Below are 23,858 nucleotides of genomic sequence, written 5' to 3'. Positions count from 1 at the left end.
CCACAGATTGGGAAAATGTTCCTTTATGACTATTCTTTGATGTTTCTGACCTCTTGCTCTTGGTTGGGGGGTGGTAACAGCTATCGGAAGATTTCTGGGGACACCTGCAGTGGAGGGGATGTTGAAGTACGCCTGGAAGGAGAACTGGTGCCATGTCCCTTGGCAGGTGAGACGTGGTTTCTTCTCTTCGTCTTGTCGAGACATCATTGGAGCATTACTGTGACCTCACCTGGCTATTCCAACTTCCTGGAGAGAAAGAGTGGAAGTTATAGGCATATCAGAGCTCTTGTTTCCCCCAAGCTTGGTATCCAAACGACATTCATTTATAGCCCTATGTTTTTATAGGAATGGAAGACATTTCTGGAGGGGAATTCCTTTTGCTCATTGAAAAATATTTATTTGGCATCTGTTGTAGTCTAGGCGTGGGGGGCTAAAGGGTGCCCACGGGCCTCCTGTGTGTTCCTTGATCTGTTTGTCATAGAAGGAGACTCATGGTTTTCTGGAAAATATCTGAGTAGTCTGTCTTAATTTTTGTAACAATAATTATGACTAATATTTTAATGGAATTTTACACATTTTATAGTACTTTTCCATGTATCGTCAATTTAATTCTTACAACTACGCAGTGAAGTGGGTATTACTATTAGCTCCTTTTTTTCTTTTTTTTAATGTGAGGAAGCATGTTCAGAGGAGAGAGTTAAACAATTTATTTATGGTCACGCATCTGGTAAGTGACAGAACTAAAATTCAGACTCTAAGCCCCACACTCTACCTTGGCCATCACTCAAGTGGCAGATGAGTGTCATTCCCATTCTTTGAGATGATCACGTGTGCTCATTAGGAGAAACTCTGGAGCAAGTGCACATGCCGTAAAGGTATTACGTGTTCCAAGCATTTCTAGCTGATTCGGTGCTGATGGCGCATGTTGAGGTGTTTGTGATATGGACGTGAAATTATGACACCTTAACAAAGAGCTGATCTCTCAGCATCGTTTCTTTCTTCACGCTGCTTCTAGTCTTATTCCTGTAGGGCTTCTCTTCCCCCTGAGCCCTCCTGCTCATGCCTCGTGGGGAAGGTGCATGATTGGAGCTGACTCCCTCGGGGGAGGTGGCGTTTGATGGAACAGCCATCGGCTCCCGATGAACCACGAGTGAACCGCCCTGTCCTCTGCGGGCAGGGGAGAGCAGCCCGCTCGTTCGCTCACTGCTAGCCAGTTTGCCCTGGTGTTTTTCAAGCTAAGCTCATTAGTCCCTTAATTTAATCTTCCATCATTACACGAGTAATTAACATCCCTCACCGTGGAGATTTAAAAAGAACATGGCTTCAGCAGATTCCCACAGATGAGCAGATCATATTCAGATAGTCCCCTCACGAGGGCTGTTATTGATGAGGGCTTGTGTGAGCAGGCTTGAGTGATCGCTCTTAAAGGCCTGGAGTACGTACTTTGGTAATAAGTATTTCTAAAGATAATTCAGTGAGGGACAGAACAGTTTGTTTAAAACTGTCTAAACTGGTAGGAAAGCTATTTTCTCTTCTGATTGGAGAAGACTGAATGGGGAATGGAGTGGGGAAATCTTATTTGTAGTGTAGGCCACCTCCTAGATTTTTTTTCTCTTTCTTTAAAAAAAGCATGAAACAGAAGACAGGGATATAGCAGAAAGGAAAAGATGGTTTTATAGGGCTAATGTGAAACCACAGTGTTTGCAAAGATGAGGTAGTCTGGTCATCTGGAAGGATTTTTAAAAGTGAAGTAATGTTTCTTCCTTAGAGATCAGGGTAAGAACACACATTTCTAGCTTGGGCTCATGTATAGCTGGGATTGGCCAAGAATTCTATTTCTTTTCTAAGTATTACATACAAAATGCTGCCTGTTTCTCTACACCCAACCCTAAGGCAGGTGTTTCTGGACTCAGGCTCTACTCAAAAGGCACTAGTTGGTTAGAAGAAAAAAACCCCAAAGCAACAGGATGAGGTTTCTAGGTGGTAGGGAGATGTGGGGTGAAGGGCTTGCTACAGTGAATGTGTCTTCACAACTCTGTGGGGCAGCTGCCAAGACGAGTCCTTGATTCTAATGGACAAGCTCGGCACATTTCATCGTGACTACCCTGTCCCCTGGGAATTACAGAGGGAAGGTTTTCTTGAAAACCAAAGGAAGGGGGTCGTTATCATGTGGTGGTAGCGTAGATACTTTCGAAGTGAAGTGAGACCAAAGGAAAGAAGGCAAACTTACCTTTGGTAAAAATTGTAGGTAGATTTAATTTTTTTTGGTGCATTGTTACCAATGAAGCCTTTATAAAGCAGAGGTGGCTAGTATATGTTAACTCAGATGAGTGGAATGAGAGAGAGAGAAAACAGCAACAGTCACCGTACCGGCATGCAGCAGAGGGATGCAGATTTGTAGCTTGATCCCAGATGCAACATATCGTCACCGTGGAAGCCTCAGATACGGATGCGGGTGTGTTGCTCATCTCCCTTCCCTTGGAAGAATCTGAATGTTTTCCAGGCTGTTCCCTAAGTGGAAGAGAGAGAGCACTAGCTCTTCCCGTTCCTAGTTGTCTGACATTCAGTCAGTCTCGTAAGCACTCTGGGCTTCTATTTCTGTCTTGAAAAATGGCACCATTGGTGTCTCTGTAGCAAGAGGTAACATTGAGTGTGAAAACATTGACTCTGGATCCAGACCACCCAACTTCAAGTCTTGGTTCTGCCACTTACTAGTTGTGTGACCTTGAGTGGGTTAGTTAAGCTCTCATCTGTCAGTTTTCTCATTTGTAAAATTGAGTTGACTAGCTTTTCCATTATACAGTTGTTAATTGAATCAGACAATGCCTAGTTCATGGTATGTACGTTGTGTAAGTATTTAAGTAGAAATGGAATCTTTGTGATGAAGTTGTAGTAAAACATTTTGTAGGTGGCCCAGAATGTATTCTTACTTTGAAAACATAATAGGGTGATATAATTGCTCTATGTCATTGTGACTCATATTGAATGGGTGAGCAAGTAGAGTAGAAAACTTAGCTCTAGGTCTTCAGCGCCTCGGGGTCTCTAGTTAACAAGATCATGGTGCCACGTGACATAGTCCTGTGAAGGGGAGTAACGTGCTGACCGCTGTAATTATTTTGTCAAGTGTGACTGAAACTTTTAGGCTGAGCTCTGAAGAATGGCTATTAGAGCATGTCTGCTGGAGGGAATCTAGGTGTTTTTTTAAAAAATGTAACAAGTAAGCACTTTGCAAAGGAAACAGAGATTCAGGAGAGTTTAAGTAACTTGGCCAAGGCAGAAATGTGATTCCTTTACCCACCTTCTAAGTCTGGATTCCTGCCTTCTCACTTGATCCATGCCATGTGCAATGGCACTAAGGTTTATGGGTGAGAAAAAAGTGGGTCAGTTACGCGAGGACCCGTTCAGCATCCCCAGGTCCACCCCGCTGTCGGCTTTGTGTGTCTGTGCAGAGGAGAACGAGTTCATCCTGTACGCTATGCGCAAGTCCATCTACCGCTATGACCTGGCCTCTGGAGTCACCGAGCAGTTGCCTCTCACTGGGCTGCGGGCAGCAGTGGCCCTGGACTTTGACTATGAGCGCAACTGCTTGTATTGGTCCGACCTGGCCTTGGACATCATTCAGGTGCGTCCACTCAGGGTCTGCTCGTGGGGGGCTGCGTCTCGTGACTGCCTGGTCCTGGTAAGCTTCTTTCAGAGTGGCCTAAAGTTGTCACTCATCTCAGGGCCAGTGGATGACACTTTTCAGTTTTCTGTTTTAGTCTTTCCTTTCCCTGATTACCTCTGTCCTTGTAGGAAGGACAAAGGGAGCCCCAAATCTGCAGTCTTGCTTGTAAGTGAGGTCTCCCTTTTCCCGCTGAGAAGATTTTAGGACTCGGTATATAGCACTGTTAGTTCCTCCCTATCGTACCCACTGTCTCGTTAGCATCCTTCTTTCCAAGCCGTGATATACTAACACTTGTAGTTCACGTAATTATCCACGTCAGCTATTCTGAGCACAGCCAAGAACCAGAAAGTAAGCTGTAAAGATGGGCCAGATAGATGCGTAAGCCAGATAGATGGCAGTACATTCAGACATGCATTTTAAAGGAGAGCTATTTGATCTTTATTCATTGCCTCTTTAATCCTTTTAGAAAAGCAATTCCAACAAGTTTTATCTGGATTTCCAACCCAACAGAAATTTTACGGGGCCCGGGTATTCAAGGGGAAGGGGGAGAGGGGGTGGCCGTGACAGCTGCCTGTAGCTGTCCCAGCGATGGCACCTGACGGCTAGGAGTCTCCCGAGGGAGGAAAGACTGAAAAACAGACACAGGCGCTTGAAAATAACAGCAGCCTGGTTTCATTTATTTTAAAAGCAAACAGACTCGTGCGTTTCCGTCACCTCTGCCTCACTATTGTGCTACAGCACAGCTCAGTGACCGGTGTTCACAACATAATGCAGGGTGATATAGATGACTCGGTTCTGTTTAGTTATTCTGTTTCAAACAGGAAGCCGTAATCCGTTTTAGAAATGCTTTTATTAAAAGCCGGCTTCGTGCATCCGGAACACTGACGGATATAAAACCTCTCCACCCTCGCCATTCAACCCAGTTGAATAAGTGGGTTCCCGACATGGGACTGATTTGGCTGGAGGTCATCTGAGCATTTCACAGCGTTTCTTCTTCTTTCTTTCTCATCAGCGCCTCTGTTTGAACGGGAGTACAGGGCAAGAGGTCATCATCAGTTCTGGCCTGGAGACAGTGGAAGCCTTGGCTTTTGAACCCCTCAGCCAGTTACTTTACTGGGTGGATTCTGGCTTCAAAAAGATTGAGGTATGTCCTTAATTATGTAAGCAGGGGAGCCCCTGGGCTGTGAGCCAGATTTGACACAGAGGTGGGAGCTGGTGTGTTTGGTTTCTCTGAAGATTCCTGAGACGTGCAGAGGATGGAGGTCCTATGTGCGAACAGGATGCCCAAACCTGTCAAACAGATTTTATTAAGATACCTGAGTGCTTGTATTTAGGCGAGGAGAAGTGTAGAGTAGTAACAGTAAAGACGATAATACTACCGTAGCATTATTATTGATATAATGCCGTACATCCATACTCGAGTATTATGCCGTCAGTTAGGGTAATGCAGATAATACCACGGTTGCCATCCTTATCGTGTTATTAATGGTGAGGAGCCCTGTGGGAACCACTTAGCGTGAAGTGTTTGATTCACTTCTCACAGCCACCCTGTGAGGTAGCTGCTGCTGTATCCTGGCTTCACCTCTCTGCACCTGAGCCCTGCAGGGCAACAGGAGGGTAAGCAGTCGTGGTCTCCTAGGCACAGTCAGCTCCTGCATGTGCCTGCTGAGGCCCTGGGGTGCTGTCTCAGCACCTCTTTATACTGATTTCATGGGGAGACAGGATTTGTGGGGTTACTGGAAGGTACAGTAGAAGCAGGGAGACCTAGAGAGATGGGAGAAGTTCCATGACAAAAGCCTCAAAACTCCAGAGACAGACCTGGGTTCAGTCTTTTTTCTGGTAGCTGAGCGACTTGGGCAAATGTCTTATCCCCTCTAAGCTGCAGTTTCTTCCTCTGTAAGATGAGGATCCCCTCATCCACTCAGTCATTTGATAAGTGCTGTTTTAGGGCACCCTGTGTGCCAGGTGTGGTTTTAGGTCATGGTGATGCAGCAGGTGAGACACACAGGTCCCTGTGTTGAGAGAGATTGGGTTTGAGTGGAGGAAGCAAAATAATGAATAAATAAGTCAATTCGTCCTCTTGGTGCCACTTGCTGCAAAGAATGGGGCAGTGTGACCATGTGACTGGGGAGAGGAGGTGTCTTGGAGGTGACACCTGAGCTGAGCCCTGACCAAGGGAGGGGATCTTTGGAGTGTTCCCCTCAACAGGGCAGTTGAGAGAAGGGAATGGAAAGATGCAGTGTGTCAGTGGTCTTGTTATTACTCTTCCTCTCCTTTTTTAAGCTGAGTGTGGTCAGTGCTTTGCTAGAGTGTGGTCGGGTAAAGCCTCATTGTCCACAGGCTCAGCGTGTACAACTAAATACTGTGTGTGACGTGGGGTAAGAAGCGTCAGTGGTGAGAGCTGTGGATGCCCATTGATTGAGGTGGGTCAGAAAGGTTAGCAGAGGAGGTGGGCCTGGCAGGGCGTTTGAAGGGGGAATAGGATTTGATTAGAGAGCAGAGGACAGGCCTTGGGGGATGTGACGAGAACAGACAGGGTATGTCAGGCTTGGGGAACCGTGAGAAGACTAGCCTCCCTGAAGCTGTAGGAGCCGGCGTGGAGGAGAGAGCAATCCGTGGAGACTCTTAACGGTGAGGCGGTGACATTGAGAATTTGTTTTGTGGTCAAAGCAGAGCCATTGGTGGCTTTGGGGCTCAGAGCAGCGGAGGTGGGTGGAGTTAAGTAAACACACAGGGAGCACTTCCTTTGTGCAGGTCATCAAGCCCCCAGAACTGGGGGGCACAGGTGGTGCTGGCTCCTCTGTCACACTGTGTGAGAATTGTCACCTGAGCCAGAGGAGGGAACAACTCATTCTGGCTGGAGATCAGGGCAGGTTTCCCAGATGAGTCTGCAGGGGAATCAGGTGGCCATAGCAGGACCTGTGTAGGCAGGAGCCACACAGGAAACTTTGCCCCGTGGGTCTTTTAAGGAGCTCAGATCCATCTTAGCCTTTTCCCCTCCTTTATTTGTCAGGTGGGGAATCCAGACGGCGACTTCCGACTCACCATCGTCAATTCCTCTGTGCTCGATCGACCCAGGGCTCTGGTCCTCGTGCCCCAAGACGGGTAAGTGTGGTCCCAAAGGAGATCCGTGTGTGTTCGGTGCTGCAACAGACAGATTCTTGCTGAAATGCAAACTGCTGGACAAAAACTTGTTTCTGGTGATTGTGGTTGAAGTCATCTATGAGACCTGCAAGTCTTGGAACCATAGCTCAGTCAGCCTGGGCAGCGAACTCCATCCCCTTTCCGTTAGCAAGCAGCAGACTCTCTTTAGGCCCCCAGATGTCTCACAGCTGTGGGGTGTTTCTCTAACAAAAGGTAGTATCAAGAGTCTCTCTGGACATAGTCAGGCCTGGTTGGATACTATAAGGAATCTTTATCTTGAGTGTCATGTGTGATACAAACGTTTAACCCCTGCCTTCTTTTCCCTGCCCCCCCGTTTGTATTTTCTTACTACCAATTTGTATGTACTTGGGAAATGCAGAGGTGCTTTTTTTATTAATTTATAATTAACTTAAGGAAACACAGCTAAAGGGGAAATTCTGGATTAGGTTTTCTAGCATTTCTGATTGAGAATTAGATTGATTTTTAAAAGGAAATTCTGGAAGTAAGATATGCACTTGATTAAAAATATTAGAAGAGAGTAGAAGTTTATGAAATGAAAAATATTTGTTTCCTCCATTGTCTTGACTCTTCACCCTCACATTTCCTAGGGGTAATTGTGATTAATAGCTTCTTGTGTATCATTCAGAGTTTATATTTACCCTTGTACACGTATATACCTTTTACACAGACACACACACATGCATCAAGCAGAATCATAGGATATTACTATTTTGCATGTTTAAAAATATTTATTGGGATTGCCATATATGCATTACTAATAAAAAATATCAAATTGTACACTTTAAATATATATAGTTTATTTTATGTCAATTATATCTCAATAAAAGTCGTTAAAAAATAAAAATATTTAATATTGTTTGAAGATTGTTCTATGTGAACACATGTTGATCTTTAGATGTCATAATATTCTTTTGTGTGTTCCATACTGTATCAGTTTATAGATTAAGATTTTTGTGTTTATACATATATATGTGTACACGGCTATATATATGTATATATTTGCTAATATGAATGATGCTGTGATGAACATCTTTGTACATTGCCTTTGCATAACTTGATTATATCCATAGATAAATTCCAGTAAAAGAATTTCTGGGTCGTGATGAAGTGGCTTCAAGTATTAGAATTAGAGATTATAGTAACAATGCTACACTAACTGGCTGAATTCTTACCTCTTTGGAGGGGGGTTTGAGCTTCCATTTCCCCAGTTCTAATGGGATGTGTGCTCTTCCCCGGTTTCGGCCAGGGTGATGTTCTGGACCGACTGGGGGGACCTGAGGCCCGGCATTTACCGGAGCAACATGGACGGTTCGGCTGCCTACCGTCTTGTGTCAGAGGATGTGAAGTGGCCTAACGGCATCGCCGTGGACGAGCAGTGGATCTACTGGACGGATGCCTACCTGGACTGCATCGAGCGGATCACTTTCAATGGCCGGCAGCGCTCTGTCATCCTGGACAACCTCCCGCACCCCTACGCCATTGCTGTCTTTAAGGTGGGGACTCACCTGTTCCAGCACTGGGCATCCTGTCAGTGTAGGCGAGGAGCAGACTGAGGTGAAGCGCCTGCTGTCTCTGGGTTTTTGCAGAGATGCTTATTTAACTTCCAGAAAATCAGCTTGTTTCTGAATTGGAGGCAGATTCTTTCGGCCCATACAGCCCATAGGCAGGGATGTCAGACAGAGCTGCCAGGGTTCCAGGGTGCTCACTGTTCATGTTTCAAAAGGTTGAAGTTCAAGGTTGCATCCCATGAAAATTCCTGCCTTGCCTTTCAGCGTCGGTAGCCTCATTTTGGCTCCGTGTTTCGGTCTGTTGTGAGGTTTGCTCTCTTCATTCCCTGATGTCATGAGATGAGCCCCACCCCACCTCTGCCTCCGGGGATGGAGGGGCGTGGGGCTGTCACTTGGGCTTTGACTCTAGAACACAAAATGGTTCTTCAGATTTTGAACTGAAGGGTTGAACTTGTGGTCGAACTTGAATGCTTATCGGATAGCATCCAAAATGGTTAAAATCACTGATTCTTGAATTTAAGTGGAACCTTGATCCGGGTGATCTTTCAGCCAGTGAATGTTAGGTGTCCTCTTAATGAGGGTCCAGAGTAGAAGACAGAAGAGCTGACTAATGAGCGGAGATTTTCTTTTTAGAATGAGATCTACTGGGATGACTGGTCACAGCTCAGTATATTCCGAGCTTCCAAATACAGTGGATCTGAGGTGGCGATTCTGGCGAGCCGGCTCACGGGACCCATGGACCTGAAGATTTTCTACCGGGGGAAGACAACCGGTAAGGCAGCATCTCCTCCTTCATCTCTATCGAGCTGATCTCTCAAAAGGGGCTTGGGTGTGGGCAATCTCTGCTCAGGCACGGTCTGGCAGCCAAATCTTTGTTGTCACGACAACATACACATTATTTAATTTCTTCCTAATGACATCTTAATTTCTTTTCTAATGATACACAAACAGCTGGAAGATGGCATGTTTTTGCCTGCCTGGAATGCTGGTGCTCAGTGGGTAATTACACCCTCCTCCTGCCTTTGGCCCCACACTGATGGCTGGTGTGGCTTCTGCTGCAGCTGGAGAGGCCCAGTGTGCGCTTAATCCCCGCTTGGCACCCTGACAGGGAGCGACGCTGTGCTGCGTGCACAGCCAGCTGCTGCTTCCCGACAGGATCCCGTCTTCTCTGGTTGCCCAGATGACCGACTGCTCATTGGGCCCTACTTCCCTTGTAAGGCGAGGTCTAGTTATATGATGACTTAATGTGCTTGTCCCCACCATGAAACTCTAAACCCCACGAAGAAGGAGATTCTGTCTTTGGTATTGCTCAGTAATCTTAACCAATGCCCAGCACTCAATAGCTGCTCAGTTCATACTCGTTGAAAGAAGAAGGGCTGGAGAGGTGAGGGAAGCGTTGCTGGTGGGTTTGGAGAATGGGTATCTGAACGATTGTGAACTGAGGCTTCAGGAACTGCTGCCAGGCTCTGACTGGCTGGTCCTGGGGTCCAAGACTATTCAGTAGGATGCCTTCTTCCTTACCTCACTGTTCTTACCCCTGGTTCATCTCCCAACCATACTATTGATTCTAGAGGAGAGGGCTAAGGGTCCTCCCCAGAAAGAGCAGTCCCTTTAAGAAGAGCCCTCTATATCTCAGCAGGATTAAATAGCATCCTGGGCTTGCTGACTCTCCTTTACTGACAGACTGCTAGGTTTCCTGTTTTGAACTAGGACATTGATATTGTCTTGTGGTTTTTGGCCAGCCCTGCACTAAGGGAAAATTGACAAGGGGAAGTGATACAGGTATAGATATCATTGCTGTCCTTTAGGGACTAATGAAGAGAGCATGAGAACATGCTTAGAAAACTATACAGCATCCTAGAAATGGAAGTCTGCGTTACTGTTACGTCTTCACGGCTGACCCGTGAGGCGGGCAGGGCTGGAATTATGAGCCATGGTTTCTAGACTAGGGAACAAAAGCTCAGATATGAAGTAGCTTTCCCAAAGGGCTCCTCACTTGTTTAGGAGCTGGGCTTTTGTTCCGGTTCTGCCATGAAACGAAGTCACATTCTTTCTTAGAGGAGGTGCCCGCTGTGAAATAGGGAGAGAGAAAGGAGTTGTGCTTTCCAGCACCAGTGGCTAAAATCTCAGGGCCTTTGATGGAGGACACCCACGCCTACTGACCTGCCCTGCTAGATTGTCAGGATTTCTCTAAGTTATCACCCTATCCAGAAGAGAAGGTCTGCATTGTGACATGTGCTTGTCGGCGTGTGTTGGCTGAGCACACAGCCTCAGCCCCTGCAACACCATGTTCAGATGAACCAGTGAACCCCGGTTCCCCTCCTCCAGTCTTGGCTGGTCATTTCATCCCAGCTGCCGTGCAGTCATGCCTGTGACCTGGGAGTTACTCTGGCTAGTTTAAAGGAAAGTGACTCTTTGAGGCATGAAGGGGGAAATCACAGCCCGTCTCTTGCTTCTAGGGGACCTCCCTCCTACAGATGCAGGTCCGGAGAAGCAAGTTTGTCATCTCTTAGGCCGGTTTGGGTTAAATCAAAATGTTTGCAGTGGCATCTGGCTGCCAGCACTGCCTGTAATGCAGTGGGTGCCTCTTGGCCTTGAACTTGTTTGTTCTATTCTGCCTGCTTTGATGGACGCTGACAGTATTGCAAGTTCATGATGGGTCTTGGCACTCCCCGGTGCCAGTCAAATTTTATTAACTTTGCTGTCTGCTCCTAACACATACAGGACTTTGTACTAGCCACGTGTAAGGCGATAACAACAGTGATAACCACATTTACTGAGGGATTTTGCTGTGTCATAAGCACCACCCTTATTTACTCAGTGGGCTTGTATAACCTCAGTTCATCTTCCCAAGTCCATGTGTATTATTAATATTCCCATTTTATAGATGAGAATGTGGAAGTCAGATTCAGTAATCTTCTCCATCACATAGGTAGTAAGTGGTGAGAGTTTGAACCATGACCTAGTTGACTTCAAAGTTTGAACTTCAATAAAACCATCCTGCTCAGTTCCCTCTCTCATCTGTTGTTGGATTAGTAGTGCCCTGGGATACAACAGTGATTGAGAAGTACTAGATTTTGGTTGATTCTTGTTTATGATAAGAATTTTGTTCACTTGCAGCATTTGTCCATTTGGAATATTTGGTTGTAAACAGATGCATTTTTTGTCTTTATACCTGGCTGTTTTTTACACAGCGTTACTGGAATTTACTCTTCGTAAAGAGTGTTTTTTCTTTAAACAGCTTCCTTTGCAAGGCTGTTAATGTATTCAGTTGATGCTGCAATGGGTTAAAATATTTTGGAGCTCTTGGAATTCTCCTTCAGAACCTGCAATAAGCACATGCTTTTCAATGTCTATAATGAGGGCAAATAATTATTATATGGGGTGGATTTAATTTTGATAACGGTCAAGTGTGTAGATCGTTAAACAAGATAATAGCAATTTTGGCTCCTAACCTGGTTTTGGAGGAGTTTTCCAAAGAGGAAATCTGAAGATGTTCTGGATATGCCCAGTGAAGACATTGTGGGGCTGAATGTTTGGTCTTTGAAAGGAACATCTCTGGGGATGAAGGCTGTCAGCTGTCACTCTTACCCACACAAGACCATGGCATCCTGGGTGAGGTGTCTTTGGCTGCGTTCTCATGGAATTCTGCTGAATCCTCCTTCCGTGCTCTCCCAGGTTCTCTGTGACTAGTGCTCCTGTGGTCTGTGCTGTGGCTTTGGACCTGCCCACCTGCTCCTGCCCTGCCTATCTCTTGGGTCAGTGACGTGGTCGCCTGGTTTGGGGTCTGTCCCTGGCCCTGCCTCTCAGACTGCAGATTCATTCATATCTCTTGAGACCAGTCTCCTGAATTACTGAATCTCCCTTTGGGTTCTGCACTTTGGGCTCTTGTGTCTTTGGGTGGGAACATTTGCCCCGCATGTGAAAATGTTAAGTCACATTATTTTACAGATACAACCTATGTGAAAATACTCCTGTGGTTGAGTATTTTTCAAATAAGTCTATTATTGTGCAATTTCTGGGAACGTCAAATGATATGGCGTCCTTTGAATACAAAGAACGTGTTTCAGAACCCCAGGCGGGGTTGCTCGGCATTCCCTCCTGCAGCCCACGGCAGGTGCATTTGAGATAAAGGGACAGTGTCCACGGAACAGATGAGGGGGAGCTGGTTTCTGGCATTTCTGCTCCACTCAGCAGGTTATTCACTGTGATAATCCAACCCAAAGGCTGATTGAGGCATTTGCAAACCCTTTTTGCCTGTTTCATGTTTCGTCACACAGATCTCTCCCCAGTGGGTGTATTTTATCTACTTGGTAACGCCTTGTTCTCTGGAATCCTTAGCATCAAAGCAACACTGTTGCTGTGTCATGGGGATTTTTATTTTTATGTGCAATGCTAGGTGAACACCAACCAGGTGCCAACACATCCGAGGCTTCTGAGTGTGTCATCACCCATCTCAATACTGACTGTCACTAATGAACCCTGTTTCCCAAAGTGCAGACCAACGTAGGCATGGCATAGCTGAGATCTTGGCTGGATGGAAGTAGATTACTTGGATTTGATTCTTCTGTTGGGGTTCTCTGTCTATGAAATGGCACAGCTGAAGAATCTTCATCAGTTGAGTTTTATCCAAGTATTTATGTTTATTTTCCCCAGGTTCAATGTTGAATAGTCACAGGCAAAAGGAAAAATGTATGTTTCTTAATTTACGTGGCTTTCACGTTGCCTGATAGTTGTATCATATTTTCAGTTGTTAGGAAATGGTTTATGAGACCTCACTCTCCTTCCTAGAAAGCCTTTGGGGAGGTGGGTAACACCTTTTCCACCACTGTCCATTCACAAAGATGCTCTCTCTCTTTTATTATTATTATTATTATTAATTTAGTTTTGGCTGCATTGGGTCTGTTGCTGCGTGTGGGCTTTCTCTAGCTGTGGTGAGCAGGGCCTACTCTTTGTTGTGGTGCACGGGCTTCTTGTTGTGGTGGCTTCTCTTGTTGCAGAACGTGGGCTCTAGGCACATGGGCTTCAGTAGTTGTGGCTCGCGGGCTTCAGTAGTTGTGGCTTGCAGGCTGTAGAGTGCAGGCTCAGTAGTTGGGGCGCACGGGCTTAGTTGCTCTGTGGCATGTGGGATCTTCCCGACCCAGGGCTCAAACCCGTGTCCCCTGTGTTGGCAGGCAGAGTCTTAACCACTGCACCACCAGGGAAGCCCCAAGATCCTCTCTTGAGAGTGCAGTGAAGGATTATATGGACTCTAGCTGGCAGTCTCTTTGCAAAGCTGAACCAGAGAGAAGATTGGAAATAGTGGGCTAGGTCAACGTTAACCAGTCCTTATGTGGCTTCATGGCATGTGGGTTTATTGACGAATGGGTATCTGGTTGGTTCCTCATTGAGCTCAGCAACTGTGCTGCGGCACAAAGGAATTGAGAAGGGCAGGTCTGGGTTTTTGTCCGATCCCTGTCGTTTCTCAGGTGTTATGTTCTAATTAAGGGCTTTTGGGTCACAAGGTACAGTAAACCCACTCAAGCTAACTCAAGTAAAAAGTGCTATGGAAAGAATGAAGGCACATAGGAAGGAGCTCAAGAGAGGAGGTGCAGGTGCACCGTTGGGGACTGGGGCTGGGCCTGGCAAAGCCGTCCTTCCTTCCCTTCCCCTCCCTCTGCCTGGTCCCAGTGTCATCCTTTCTTCGCTTGCTAAGTCAGCTTCAGCCTCAGACTGATCTTACCTGGGCAGCTCTGACTTGCACAGGTTTTGGCTCGATGCTGTGTGTCACCTGTGACAGCCACGGGGCACGAGTCTTCTCCCCGGCTCCAGGTCCCCACCTACCCTGTGGTGTCTCAGCATCCTGATTCCAAATTCCCAGGAGGACCAGTGGGTGCCTGGCTTGGTTCCAGGCTGTCTCAGCTAGCCGGGGCCTGGCTCACGCTCACCCACGCACCTTTCTCTTCCTGAGCTTCCAATAGTTGGGTCTGTGAAAGCAGGAGGTCGCCCTGGCTCTCAGGCCTGTGTTCGGCGCCCCCTGGCGTGTGCTAACCTGGCCGCTGCTGCCGCCTTCTGTCTCCGCTCCAGGGAGCAATGCCTGTGTGTCCAGGCCCTGCAGCCTGCTGTGCCTGCCCAAGGCCAACAACACTAGGAGCTGCAGGTGTCCAGAGGGTGTGTCCGGCAGCATCCTCCCGTCTGGGGACCTGATGTGCGCGTGTCCTCACGGGTATCAGCAGAAGAACCACACGTGTGTCAAAGAAGGTGCGTCCCTTGCCTTTTCTGCCCGTCGTCCCCCCTCCCAGTGTCCTCGATGCACTCCTGTTTGGGTTATTGAAAATGCCCAAGGTAGAAATAAAACCCCCCTAGATACAGGCATCCTTGTTCAGGTTCCAAGGCCTGTGGTCCCTCAGCCCTCATTCAGAGCACGCCCACACTGTTCATTTAAAAATAAGAGTTGCTTTTGGGTTTAATATTGGGGGGGGGTGCAGGCTTTCCTCCACGTCCCCCTTTTCTTTTTGCACCTCTTCCTCTCCTCATCCACTCTCCACATCTAGCTTCTCCTGCTTCTGTGAGTCGGACCACCCTAACTTGGCCAAAGGGCTGGTTGGACTCCTTCAAAGTTCACCACATCTCATCCAGTGGTTTCTTCCCCCTGCCAGCCTGGAAACGTTGAAACTTTCTGACCAATATTGCAAAGGGCTTCGAGTCTTTCCTCCCAAGCCCTGGCTGCAGCAGCCTCATCCCGCTCCCCCTTTCAGTCTGAACACACAGATTCTAACATTTTCCTTCTAAAAACCTGTAAAATTTTTCTTTCCTGTCTAGTTTTTCCTTTTATCCAAAGTGGCCTTCTGGGCTCTCTTAGAAATACAAATGGAAAAAAAGATGAGCCTTTTCTTCTAAGACACAGGAGACTCTCTTTCAGGCTGCAGACATTGTCTAAAAGTTGTTTGGAAAGACAAGGGGTAGACACTGAATTCCAGGAGGAGGACAAAAGGGCCTCTCTGTATCCCCGTCAGAATGCCTTTGGTTATCCAAACAGGAGCCAGTCATCACGTGTTCTCGACCTAGTTGGCTAAAGAGTGCATTTTTTTCCTGTGTGAGGAATTATAACTGCTTGCTTTGAAGATGTCATGGGGTAGAAAAAAATCCTCAAGAATATGTAAAGCAAATCTCCATAACCCTCCTGGTTGATAAGTTGAATATGTGTGAATGTATGTGACCATAGTATGTATAAACTATATAGCTATAGATATACTGAATATATGTTTGGATACTTTGTACACGGTCCCTTAAAGAGTTCCTTGTGGAATTAGTATTTTATAACACTGATGCCGACCTAGACCCACCTGACATCATCACTCTCCTTTTTATCATCGTAACCCCCTCTGATGCTCCTAAATGCCTCTTCTCCCTCAATTTTAATTAAAAGAGGAGAGAAGGAGTCCTCCTTGGATGCTTGCTTCCCTGCGGGCAAGTATGCGTGGCATCCTTCTTCCCCTTTGTGGTCTGAGGCGTGTTATTTGAGGAAGACAAATGCAAACTCAAAAGAGAAAGTCTTGTGGTCCAGCAGGAAGAATGATATTGATTTTGTTTCCTCTTCTGTCTCCCCTGATGGCCAGAGAACACCTGTCTCCGCAACCAGTATCGGTGCAGCAATGGGAACTGTATCAACAGCATCTGGTGGTGTGATTTTGACAACGACTGCGGGGACATGAGCGACGAAAGAAACTGCCGTGAGTCCCTGCCTGGCCAAGTTTTTGGGATGATAGGCGTTTCCCATTACTCGAATGGCTGGTCAGCACCTCCTGGGTGGGGCCTATAGTCTGGGGCTCCCCCACCAACCCCGTGATCAGTGATGCCCATTTAAGTGGCTGGAGGAAACACATTTCCATACCAAGAGATTTACAAGTAAGCATCGCATGGCTGAAACTGAGCTAATTGAGAGTCGGGCAGTCTGGGCTCTGACTGTGTCTCTTCCACTGTGAATAGAGCTGGTGACCTGGGGTAGGTGACCAGGTGATCATCTTTGATTTATAAATTCAGTGTTTAGCCTTTTTAGAGATGGGAAACAGGCTTTACCTTGTTACCTCCAGTCAGTTAATGCTGGTTGCTTGCCAGGCTCAGGAGAGATTGTTCTAATTGACTGGTGATGCCCGGTTTGGCCTGGGATGTGGGGACATTCGTATGTTTGTGTGTAGATGTCATCTTTGGACGGTGTAATTTCTAAGGTCAGGTGATGCCAATTGCTTGCCAGGCTCAGGAGAGATTGTTCTAATTGACTGGTGATGCCCGGTTTGGCCTGGGATGTGGGAACATTCGTATGTTTGTGTGTAGATGTCATCTTTAGACAGTGTAATTTCTAAGGTCTAAGTTCAAAAGTATGTGATTCTGTGTAGCAAAGTTTAAGGATGAACAAATAACTGTAAGGGATAATCTATTTACTATGAATTTGACCATCTTTTCTCCAGTTAATTTTTAGTAGCTTTGACATCATCTCCTAAGGAGGTGTCAGTCAGTAATATGAAGTTCACACATTCACTCAGTACGGGTTTATCGAGGACCCTGTGTTCCAGGCTCTGAGCTGGACCTGGGGATCCACTGGTGATCAAAGCGGACCCGGAGTTTATAGTCTGAAGGGGGTGTCAGGGAAGTAAGCAGTCAGGTCCATTCGAGCCATGAGTGCTACGATGGGACAGTGCCACGAGCCTCAGGAAGGTCACCCCCATCAAACTTGGGGAGGTGAGGTCCTTAGGAAGCGTGGGCAGAGGCAAGCCAAGCAGAGACGGAGGGAGGAGAGTTCCGGGCAAGGGAGCAGCATGGACGAAAGCCCCGTGGCCATTGTGTGCTGCGTGGGCAGGAAAGCGATGCGGGTTATTGAGAACTCGAGTGGGAGCTGTGGGGCAAGGGGAGGGTGGACCGGTGCGTGGGGCCCAGAGCAGCAAGGACCTTTGAACTTTATCAGAAGAACAGTTTGGAGCCGTTGAAATGACAGGATAAGAGTTTCCCTTTGGAAAGATAAGGCATGGGTAGAATGAATGAGATGCGAGAAAGGCCAGAGTATGGAAGCCAGAGGCCAGTCTGAAGGCTTCTCTTTCGAATATTTTGCCTTTGGAAATCCAAGAGCTCATTTATCATTGTGCTGTCAGGACAGATTAATGGGTGGGTCCCGTCTCTGCGTACCCACCTTGCCTCTGGCAGACGTATTTCTCCAGCCATCTGTGGAGCTCATGTCGGTTCCCACGCCACTCCTCCCAGAAAGCAACTTCGGAAGCTGTCAACTCGTTCAACTCGTCTGGGCCCTGCAGTCCCATGTACTGCCTTTTCTGGCTCGTAGGAGGTTATCACCAAAACTTTCCTTAATCGTTTTTCCTTGATTTCAGTGGCCGCCTTTCACACCAAGGGAGAGGAGCTTATTGACGGCAGATTTGGGAGGGCACTAGTCTCTGTGTGTTTTTTGCAAAAGGGACACTGATCAAACCTCCTCTACCTACCAGGGTCTCAGGAAGGTGTGGGAGTTTTGAGGAAATAGCCAAAGCTCCTTACAAACATTAATTAATATTAACATTGTTGGAGCAGATTCTGGAAAGGAGTTTGTTATGGAGCAAGTGGGCGAGGAGACACTTCTTAGAATTAACACATTGCAAGAAACTTGCCCAGATGTGATGAGGCGTAGCAGAAGCAGAGAGCTGTGAACTAGATGACCTAGTAATCCAGTAGCTCAGGATTCCTCCTTGGGTCGCTGGGCTTTGGTTTCTACTACATGGACAAGCTGGGGTCTTGTATTGGTTCAGTGTTTTTTGAGGAAGACCTCCTTCAATCTCTTCCTCACCAGCTCCTGAGCTGTGGCCTCACAGGTTTCCATGCAGAATTTAAGCTTCTCTTCAGGGTGAAGTGTGCAGCTGGCTCTGCCTTCCTCCTGTTTTGGTGCAAATGTCAGCCAGGATTGACCCTCCTGAGACCCTGAGACTTGCTTTCTGCTCTGCTTTCTTGCATTTCTCCACGGCTCAGGTCCGACTAGTCAGATGCGGCAGAGGTGAGGAGGTGAGGGCTGCAGGGGATAAGATGTGGAGCCTGGCAGCAGGGAGAGTGGTGCCTATCTGAGCCTTTCCGAGTGTCTCCCTTATCAAGGAGGAGGGGGCAGGCACGCTATTCCCGGGCTGGGCAAAGCTGTCTGGAAGTTAAACGAGGCATCCCGTGAGCTGCCAGGGAACAGGAGAGGCGTGGCGACGAAGCAGATGCGGGAGGGGTGCTGTCTGCAGATCCCACTTTCTCTTCAACAGGCTCCTGCACTGGGTGGTTGTCAGGCAGTGGGGGTTTTGACTTGAATCCCTTGCAGTCTTGTCATTTTTGCATTCATCCCCTGCTTCCCACCACGAGCTCAATTAGGAGAAGAAATAGAGCCTCAAATAAGCGCTGTTGGGACATCTGACTGCAGGGTTGCCTCCTGCTTCTCACTTCCTGGTATCCACCCCGCCCCCAACTGGCATCCCAGGATTCTCTTCTGTTATGTCCTTCCTTGTGGATCAGTTGCTCCGGAGAGCAGCCTTCTTTCCCAAAGCCTGAGGAAGTTTGGGAAGAGAAGTGGCATTTGTTTAGAGCCCGTTATATTTACATCCTAGTGATAGACACTGGTCCCAAACTTGTTTCCTTATTGACCTTCATAATAGTGCCAGGAGGGTAGGTAGTGGGAATAGAGGCCCAGAGGGGTTGGGCAAAGTAAGTCGTGGCTGGTAGAATTAAGACCTACGTCGAGTCTTTGTGTCTGTCATCACACGTGCTTGCTCATGTTACCTCATCTTCCTTTTGCTGTGGAGGAAACTGAGGCTCAGGGAGGTTAAAATTAATTGCTGGAGGAAGAGGCAGCACCAGGATTTGAAACCCCACCTCGCCTGACTGCAGGGCCCCTGTTCCTGCTGCAGAGTTTTACCTCCACCCTCCCCCTGTCGTCTCTCTGGTGAGGGACCAGCGTCGTGTGTGAAATTGGGCTTTCTAATGGTAGTTTTTCAGATAAAGGTATTTCTGCCCCTTATTTGAAAGACACTGTCACGTCTGAGGGGATCTTAGGAGCTTATCTAGTGCATCATGCTGTCTCCCAGCTAGACGAGGGTTTCTCACTTTTCCCAGTCCTGTTTGGATCTGGAAGCCGTCCATGGAAAGATAGCCTCTTATCTCCCTTGGTTGTAAATTTCAGGCTCTCAGGCAGTTTATTTTTTCTGTAAGTCTGGGTTTCAATTCTGTTGTTGAAATTCACATTACAATTAAAATCTGCTTCCTTCTCTTTTTCAGTTGGCTTTCCAGTGGGATGTTTGTCTTTGCACGGAGCTGATTGGACCTAATGAGTATGTTGTCTCTCTTTCCCATCTTAGCTACGACCGTCTGTGATCTGGACACCCAGTTCCGCTGCCAGGAGTCTGGGACCTGTATCCCCCTCTCCTACAAATGTGACCTTGAGGATGACTGTGGCGACAACAGCGATGAAACTCACTGTGGTAAGGGGACGTGATGTCCAGGAATCCCGTTCTGGAGAGGGCAGCGGGTTGGAAATGGAGGATTTCTGAAACACGTTGTGGGATTTATGACAACAGCTGCATGGCCACCTCCATCCACATGGTAGGATTGATTCATTCATAAAGTGATGGACCCTGCTTACTTGCAGAGATGCCGTACGCATGCGTGTGAGAGTAAGGAAGATTTCTGAGTGAATTCAGGCAGTTATTAACAGCTACACAGGCTTAGCCCACGCCTCTGGGTGGCTGTGAGATTAGCTTCCTGAAGACACAGAGCTATACCTTTGTGAACTGTTTGTTTGTTTGTTTGTTTTTTAACTGATCTAATTCAGTAAACCCTGTTAGAAGTCAGCAGGTGGCACAACCATTGTGTAAGCATCTGTTTTCTGAATGGAAAGTTTTATTTAGGAGGATAGTGTGTTGGAATTGAAGGAGTGGTGGGGATTCTCTAGTTCAGTCCTTCTGATTTCCAGATGAAACGACCGAGGTCCATGGAGGTCAGGGGGCTTATTCAAGGTTACACAGTTCGTTTGTGTCAGAAAAGGGAACTGGAAGTGTGTTTCCATGCCCTTCTTCTTGCATAATCTTCCCCGGTCAGTTTCCTGAAGCCTGTCTTACTTGATGGGCTCTGCGTACCAAACCCCTAGCTGCTGACCGTCTGTCACGGAAGGGAACACTGGGCAATACACAGAGCGCGCCGGCCTGGAGGGGGCGGGGGCGGGCACTGAGCCCGCACTCTGAGGGGTCGGTGAGGCCCCGCAGGCTCCTTGCCTGTCCCTGGGGGCGGGTCCAGTCCAGTTGTGCCTGTGCTTCCGGACAGGGTCTGCACCATCACTAGCAGGGAGTCTGAGTCCCTGGGACTGAAGTAAGGGGAGTGGGGGAAATGCTGCCAGCCTGGCTCTCAGAGCAATTGGGGGGGGGGGGGGGGGGGTTACATAATTTTTCTTCATCTCTGTAAAAATACAAAGTTCCAGGAAACCGTCCTTGAGAACTGTTCTCACTTCATTCCTCCCACATCCCCCTGAGCACTCAGAGGGTTAACGTGTATAGCCAGTTTTACTCTCATGGGAAGGAATTGCCACGTGGTTACAGATTTCTAAGGTGTCCTTTCACCCACTCACTGGGCACACGTTTGACCATTGAGCAGTAGCCGTCCCTCAGATTCTCTGCTCATGGTCCGTTCACGCAGCCACAAGGGATCAGTTCCAGGACCTGCCATGGGTTCCCAAATCCACAGATGCTCAAGTCCCGTAGTCGGCCCTCCATATCCATGGATTCCACACCCACGGATTCAACCAACCATGGATCGTCAACGTCGTACATAAGGCACGGTTGACTGAACCCGTGGATGCACAACCCGCGGATCCAGAGGGCTGGCTGTATGTGGGCACCATCCTCCATGCCTTTCCGTCCCTGGTTAAAGTCTTCACACGTGCGTTCTGGAGCATCAGTGTTAATAGGGATATTGGGTGCGTCTCTAACTCTTAGGAGCTTTGACCTCGGAGACAGAATCCTTTGGAAGGTTTTGTGCTCACATCCTTACCTGTGGTCTCACCTGCAGAACTGCACCAGTGCCGGGTAGACGAATACAGCTGCAGCTCTGGCATGTGCATCCGCTCCTCCTGGGTGTGTGACGGGGACAACGACTGCAGGGACTGGTCTGACGAAGCCAACTGTACTGGTCAGTATTTCCTGGACTCCCTGAGCAGCTCGTGTGCTGGGTAGCATTGCAGCCCTACATGATCACAGAATCTAGGCTCTAAGAAATGGACCTTAGAAACCAACAAGATCAGTGCTTCTCAAAGAGCTGGTCTATGATAAGCTTGTGCCGAAAAGCTAACCTAACTCTCCACTTCTTTCATCGAGAAAGTCTTGCTGTGAAAGAATGTTAACTGAATAGTGTCGTGAGTGATATAGTTGTTTTATATTTTGGCTCAAGCTTATTTCCCTAGGACCAGTAACAAAGAGTTTACAGACTGGCCCCTGGCCTGGGGACCACACTTTGAGTAGCAGTGAACAAGCTCATGTTTTGGAATGGAACATCGATGGTTCCCTAAATAGTGAAAACTTAAATTGTGCTTGCACCTGTTTGGGGTAAGATTTCATTAATATAAAGTTGGGAACAATATGAGAATATAAGGTAATGTTCTAATTCTTCTGTTGGGTGTTAGGTTAACTCATTCACTCCACTATTTTTGTGAATGAATGAATGAGTGAATGAACGAATGAGGGCCGCATACGTTATGATGGACTCGGGGAGAGCAGGGAGTTGGGGAGGTTGTGGAGGCAGGAAAACAAATTCCACTACCCGACGAGTTAATTTTCTCTGCATCCTCCTCTAGAAATTGTCATTGAATTCTCCCCTAAATCTCTCCAGTGATGGAGATAAAGATGTTTCCTTTAACCCTTTTGTGGTGAGGGCAGGTCTAGTAATTCAGGCTCCATTTTGCCATCCATCATTAATGGCTCTTCACTCTTGTGAATCAGATCACTTGTAAATCTTGTGTCTTCATCTCCCTTGCCCCCACGGTATCCCAGCAATTCCTACACACTGCCCAGCATCCGGGAGCTCAAAGCATGCCTCCTAATTTGTAAAAGCAAATATAAAGAAGGCAGATCTGTTATCATATCCCACACATAAATAGGTTTGGTTTGTGAAGGGCAGAAATGATCTTTTGCTCCTTTATATTCTCCCACTGCCCAGCACCTGGCAGAGTAAGTGTTCAGAGAACCTTTGTTGATTGGGTAATTTTACACAGCTGTAACTCTCCATTCATTGCAGTTTAGAGGGGACCTTATGTGGCTTGAAGGAGTGAATGGATCTCTGCAAAGGCGAGGTACATCACGCAGGGTGAGCTGTGATATTAACAGATGCCACCCCCTCATATCCTTTCTGGCGCAGCCTCGGTGTCTGCACCTCTGCTTCTGGAAGGGCTGCAGGCGGTTGCTTCTCTCTGTGCACAGTCCTGGCCTGCAGGAGGAGAAATAACCAAGGTCCCCGAAGGAACTGCCATCAGCCCAAGAAGCACATGAGTGCTGTTCGGAAGCTTTGGGTTTGGGTGGATCACTGGTTAATAAATTAGAGGAGTGCACCTGGGCATTTCCGTGGGTAAACTGCAGGGTGATTGAACATCTTGTTAGCACAACCACAGTAGTCATACTTGTGTTTCAGCCGCATGTGCTGGTCCTCCACAGTGAATTAACAGCTTCGTTTCTGTGGGTGGGCTTGTCATAGACTCATCGTTTTATCTCTGGTTTTCTCTGGCAGGGCCACCTGGGGAAGTGTGGAGTGCTTGCACCACAACTGCAGCCTTGTTCCAATGGCTGTGCCTCCAAACTTTTAAAGATGATTCTTCTTTGTCATCTCAGAATAGTTGGAGGTCAGATGTGAGCTCATTATGGTGTGTGGTAGGTTGCTTCATTTCCTGGCCTGGTAAATTAGATCATTTGCAGAACCAAAAAACATGGGTTGAGGCATGCTGACTTCCTGTGGGCCTCGGCTCTCATGCATGGTCAGTGCTGGGTGTCTTCTTGGCTCTTCCCCTCCCCCTGTTTTGCTTTCCATGGAATTGAGTTTCCTTTATTTCTCCCTGCACTAGACCTCTCATGCGTATTCCTAATATCTTCCCCCTCCCCTAGACCTGCTCTGATTCCAGTCTCTACCCACAGTTTCAATACTGACATACTTAGTATATATTTAGTACCTTTTTTTTTTTGACTGTGTCAGGTCTTCGTTGCTGCACACAGGCTTTCTCTAGTTGTGGTGAACGGGGGCTACACACCGGCACCTCAGTGCAGTGGCTTGTCTTGTTGCAGAGCACGGGCTCTAGGCACGTGGGCTTCAGTAGTTGCAGTATGTGGGCTCAGTAGTTGTGGCACTCGGGCCCTAGAGCACGCAGGCTTCAGTAATTGTGGCTCCCAGGCTTAGTTGCTTCTCGGCATGTGGGATCTTCTCGGACCAGGGATTGAACCTGTGTCTCCTGCATTGGCAGGCAGATTCTTCACCACAGTGCCACCAGGGAAGTCCCTGTATTT

The 23,858-nt window shown here is 47.5% G+C and overlaps 1 protein-coding gene across 3 annotated transcripts in view; it reads left to right on the top strand.

Moving 5' to 3' along the window:
- Positions 1-23,858, top strand: part of SORL1 (sortilin related receptor 1) — a 162,717-nt gene that overhangs the window by 86,235 nt on the left and 52,624 nt on the right. For all 3 annotated transcript variants that reach the window (XM_057748986.1, XM_057748987.1, XM_057748988.1), the window contains exons 16-25: positions 81-166; positions 3,450-3,622; positions 4,677-4,808; positions 6,678-6,769; positions 8,076-8,322; positions 8,971-9,109; positions 14,404-14,577; positions 15,936-16,049; positions 19,683-19,805; positions 21,385-21,504. In XM_057748986.1, coding sequence (XP_057604969.1) covers positions 81-166; positions 3,450-3,622; positions 4,677-4,808; positions 6,678-6,769; positions 8,076-8,322; positions 8,971-9,109; positions 14,404-14,577; positions 15,936-16,049; positions 19,683-19,805; positions 21,385-21,504 — 1,400 coding nt within the window. The remainder of the gene's footprint in view (positions 1-80; positions 167-3,449; positions 3,623-4,676; positions 4,809-6,677; positions 6,770-8,075; positions 8,323-8,970; positions 9,110-14,403; positions 14,578-15,935; positions 16,050-19,682; positions 19,806-21,384; positions 21,505-23,858) is intronic.

The sequence above is a fragment of the Hippopotamus amphibius genome, chromosome 9, assembly GCF_030028045.1.
Source record: "Hippopotamus amphibius kiboko isolate mHipAmp2 chromosome 9, mHipAmp2.hap2, whole genome shotgun sequence".
NCBI classification, from domain to species: domain Eukaryota; kingdom Metazoa; phylum Chordata; class Mammalia; order Artiodactyla; family Hippopotamidae; genus Hippopotamus; species Hippopotamus amphibius.
The sequence above is the reverse complement of the archived record's forward strand: the minus strand, read 5'-3'. Positions and strand labels throughout refer to the sequence as shown.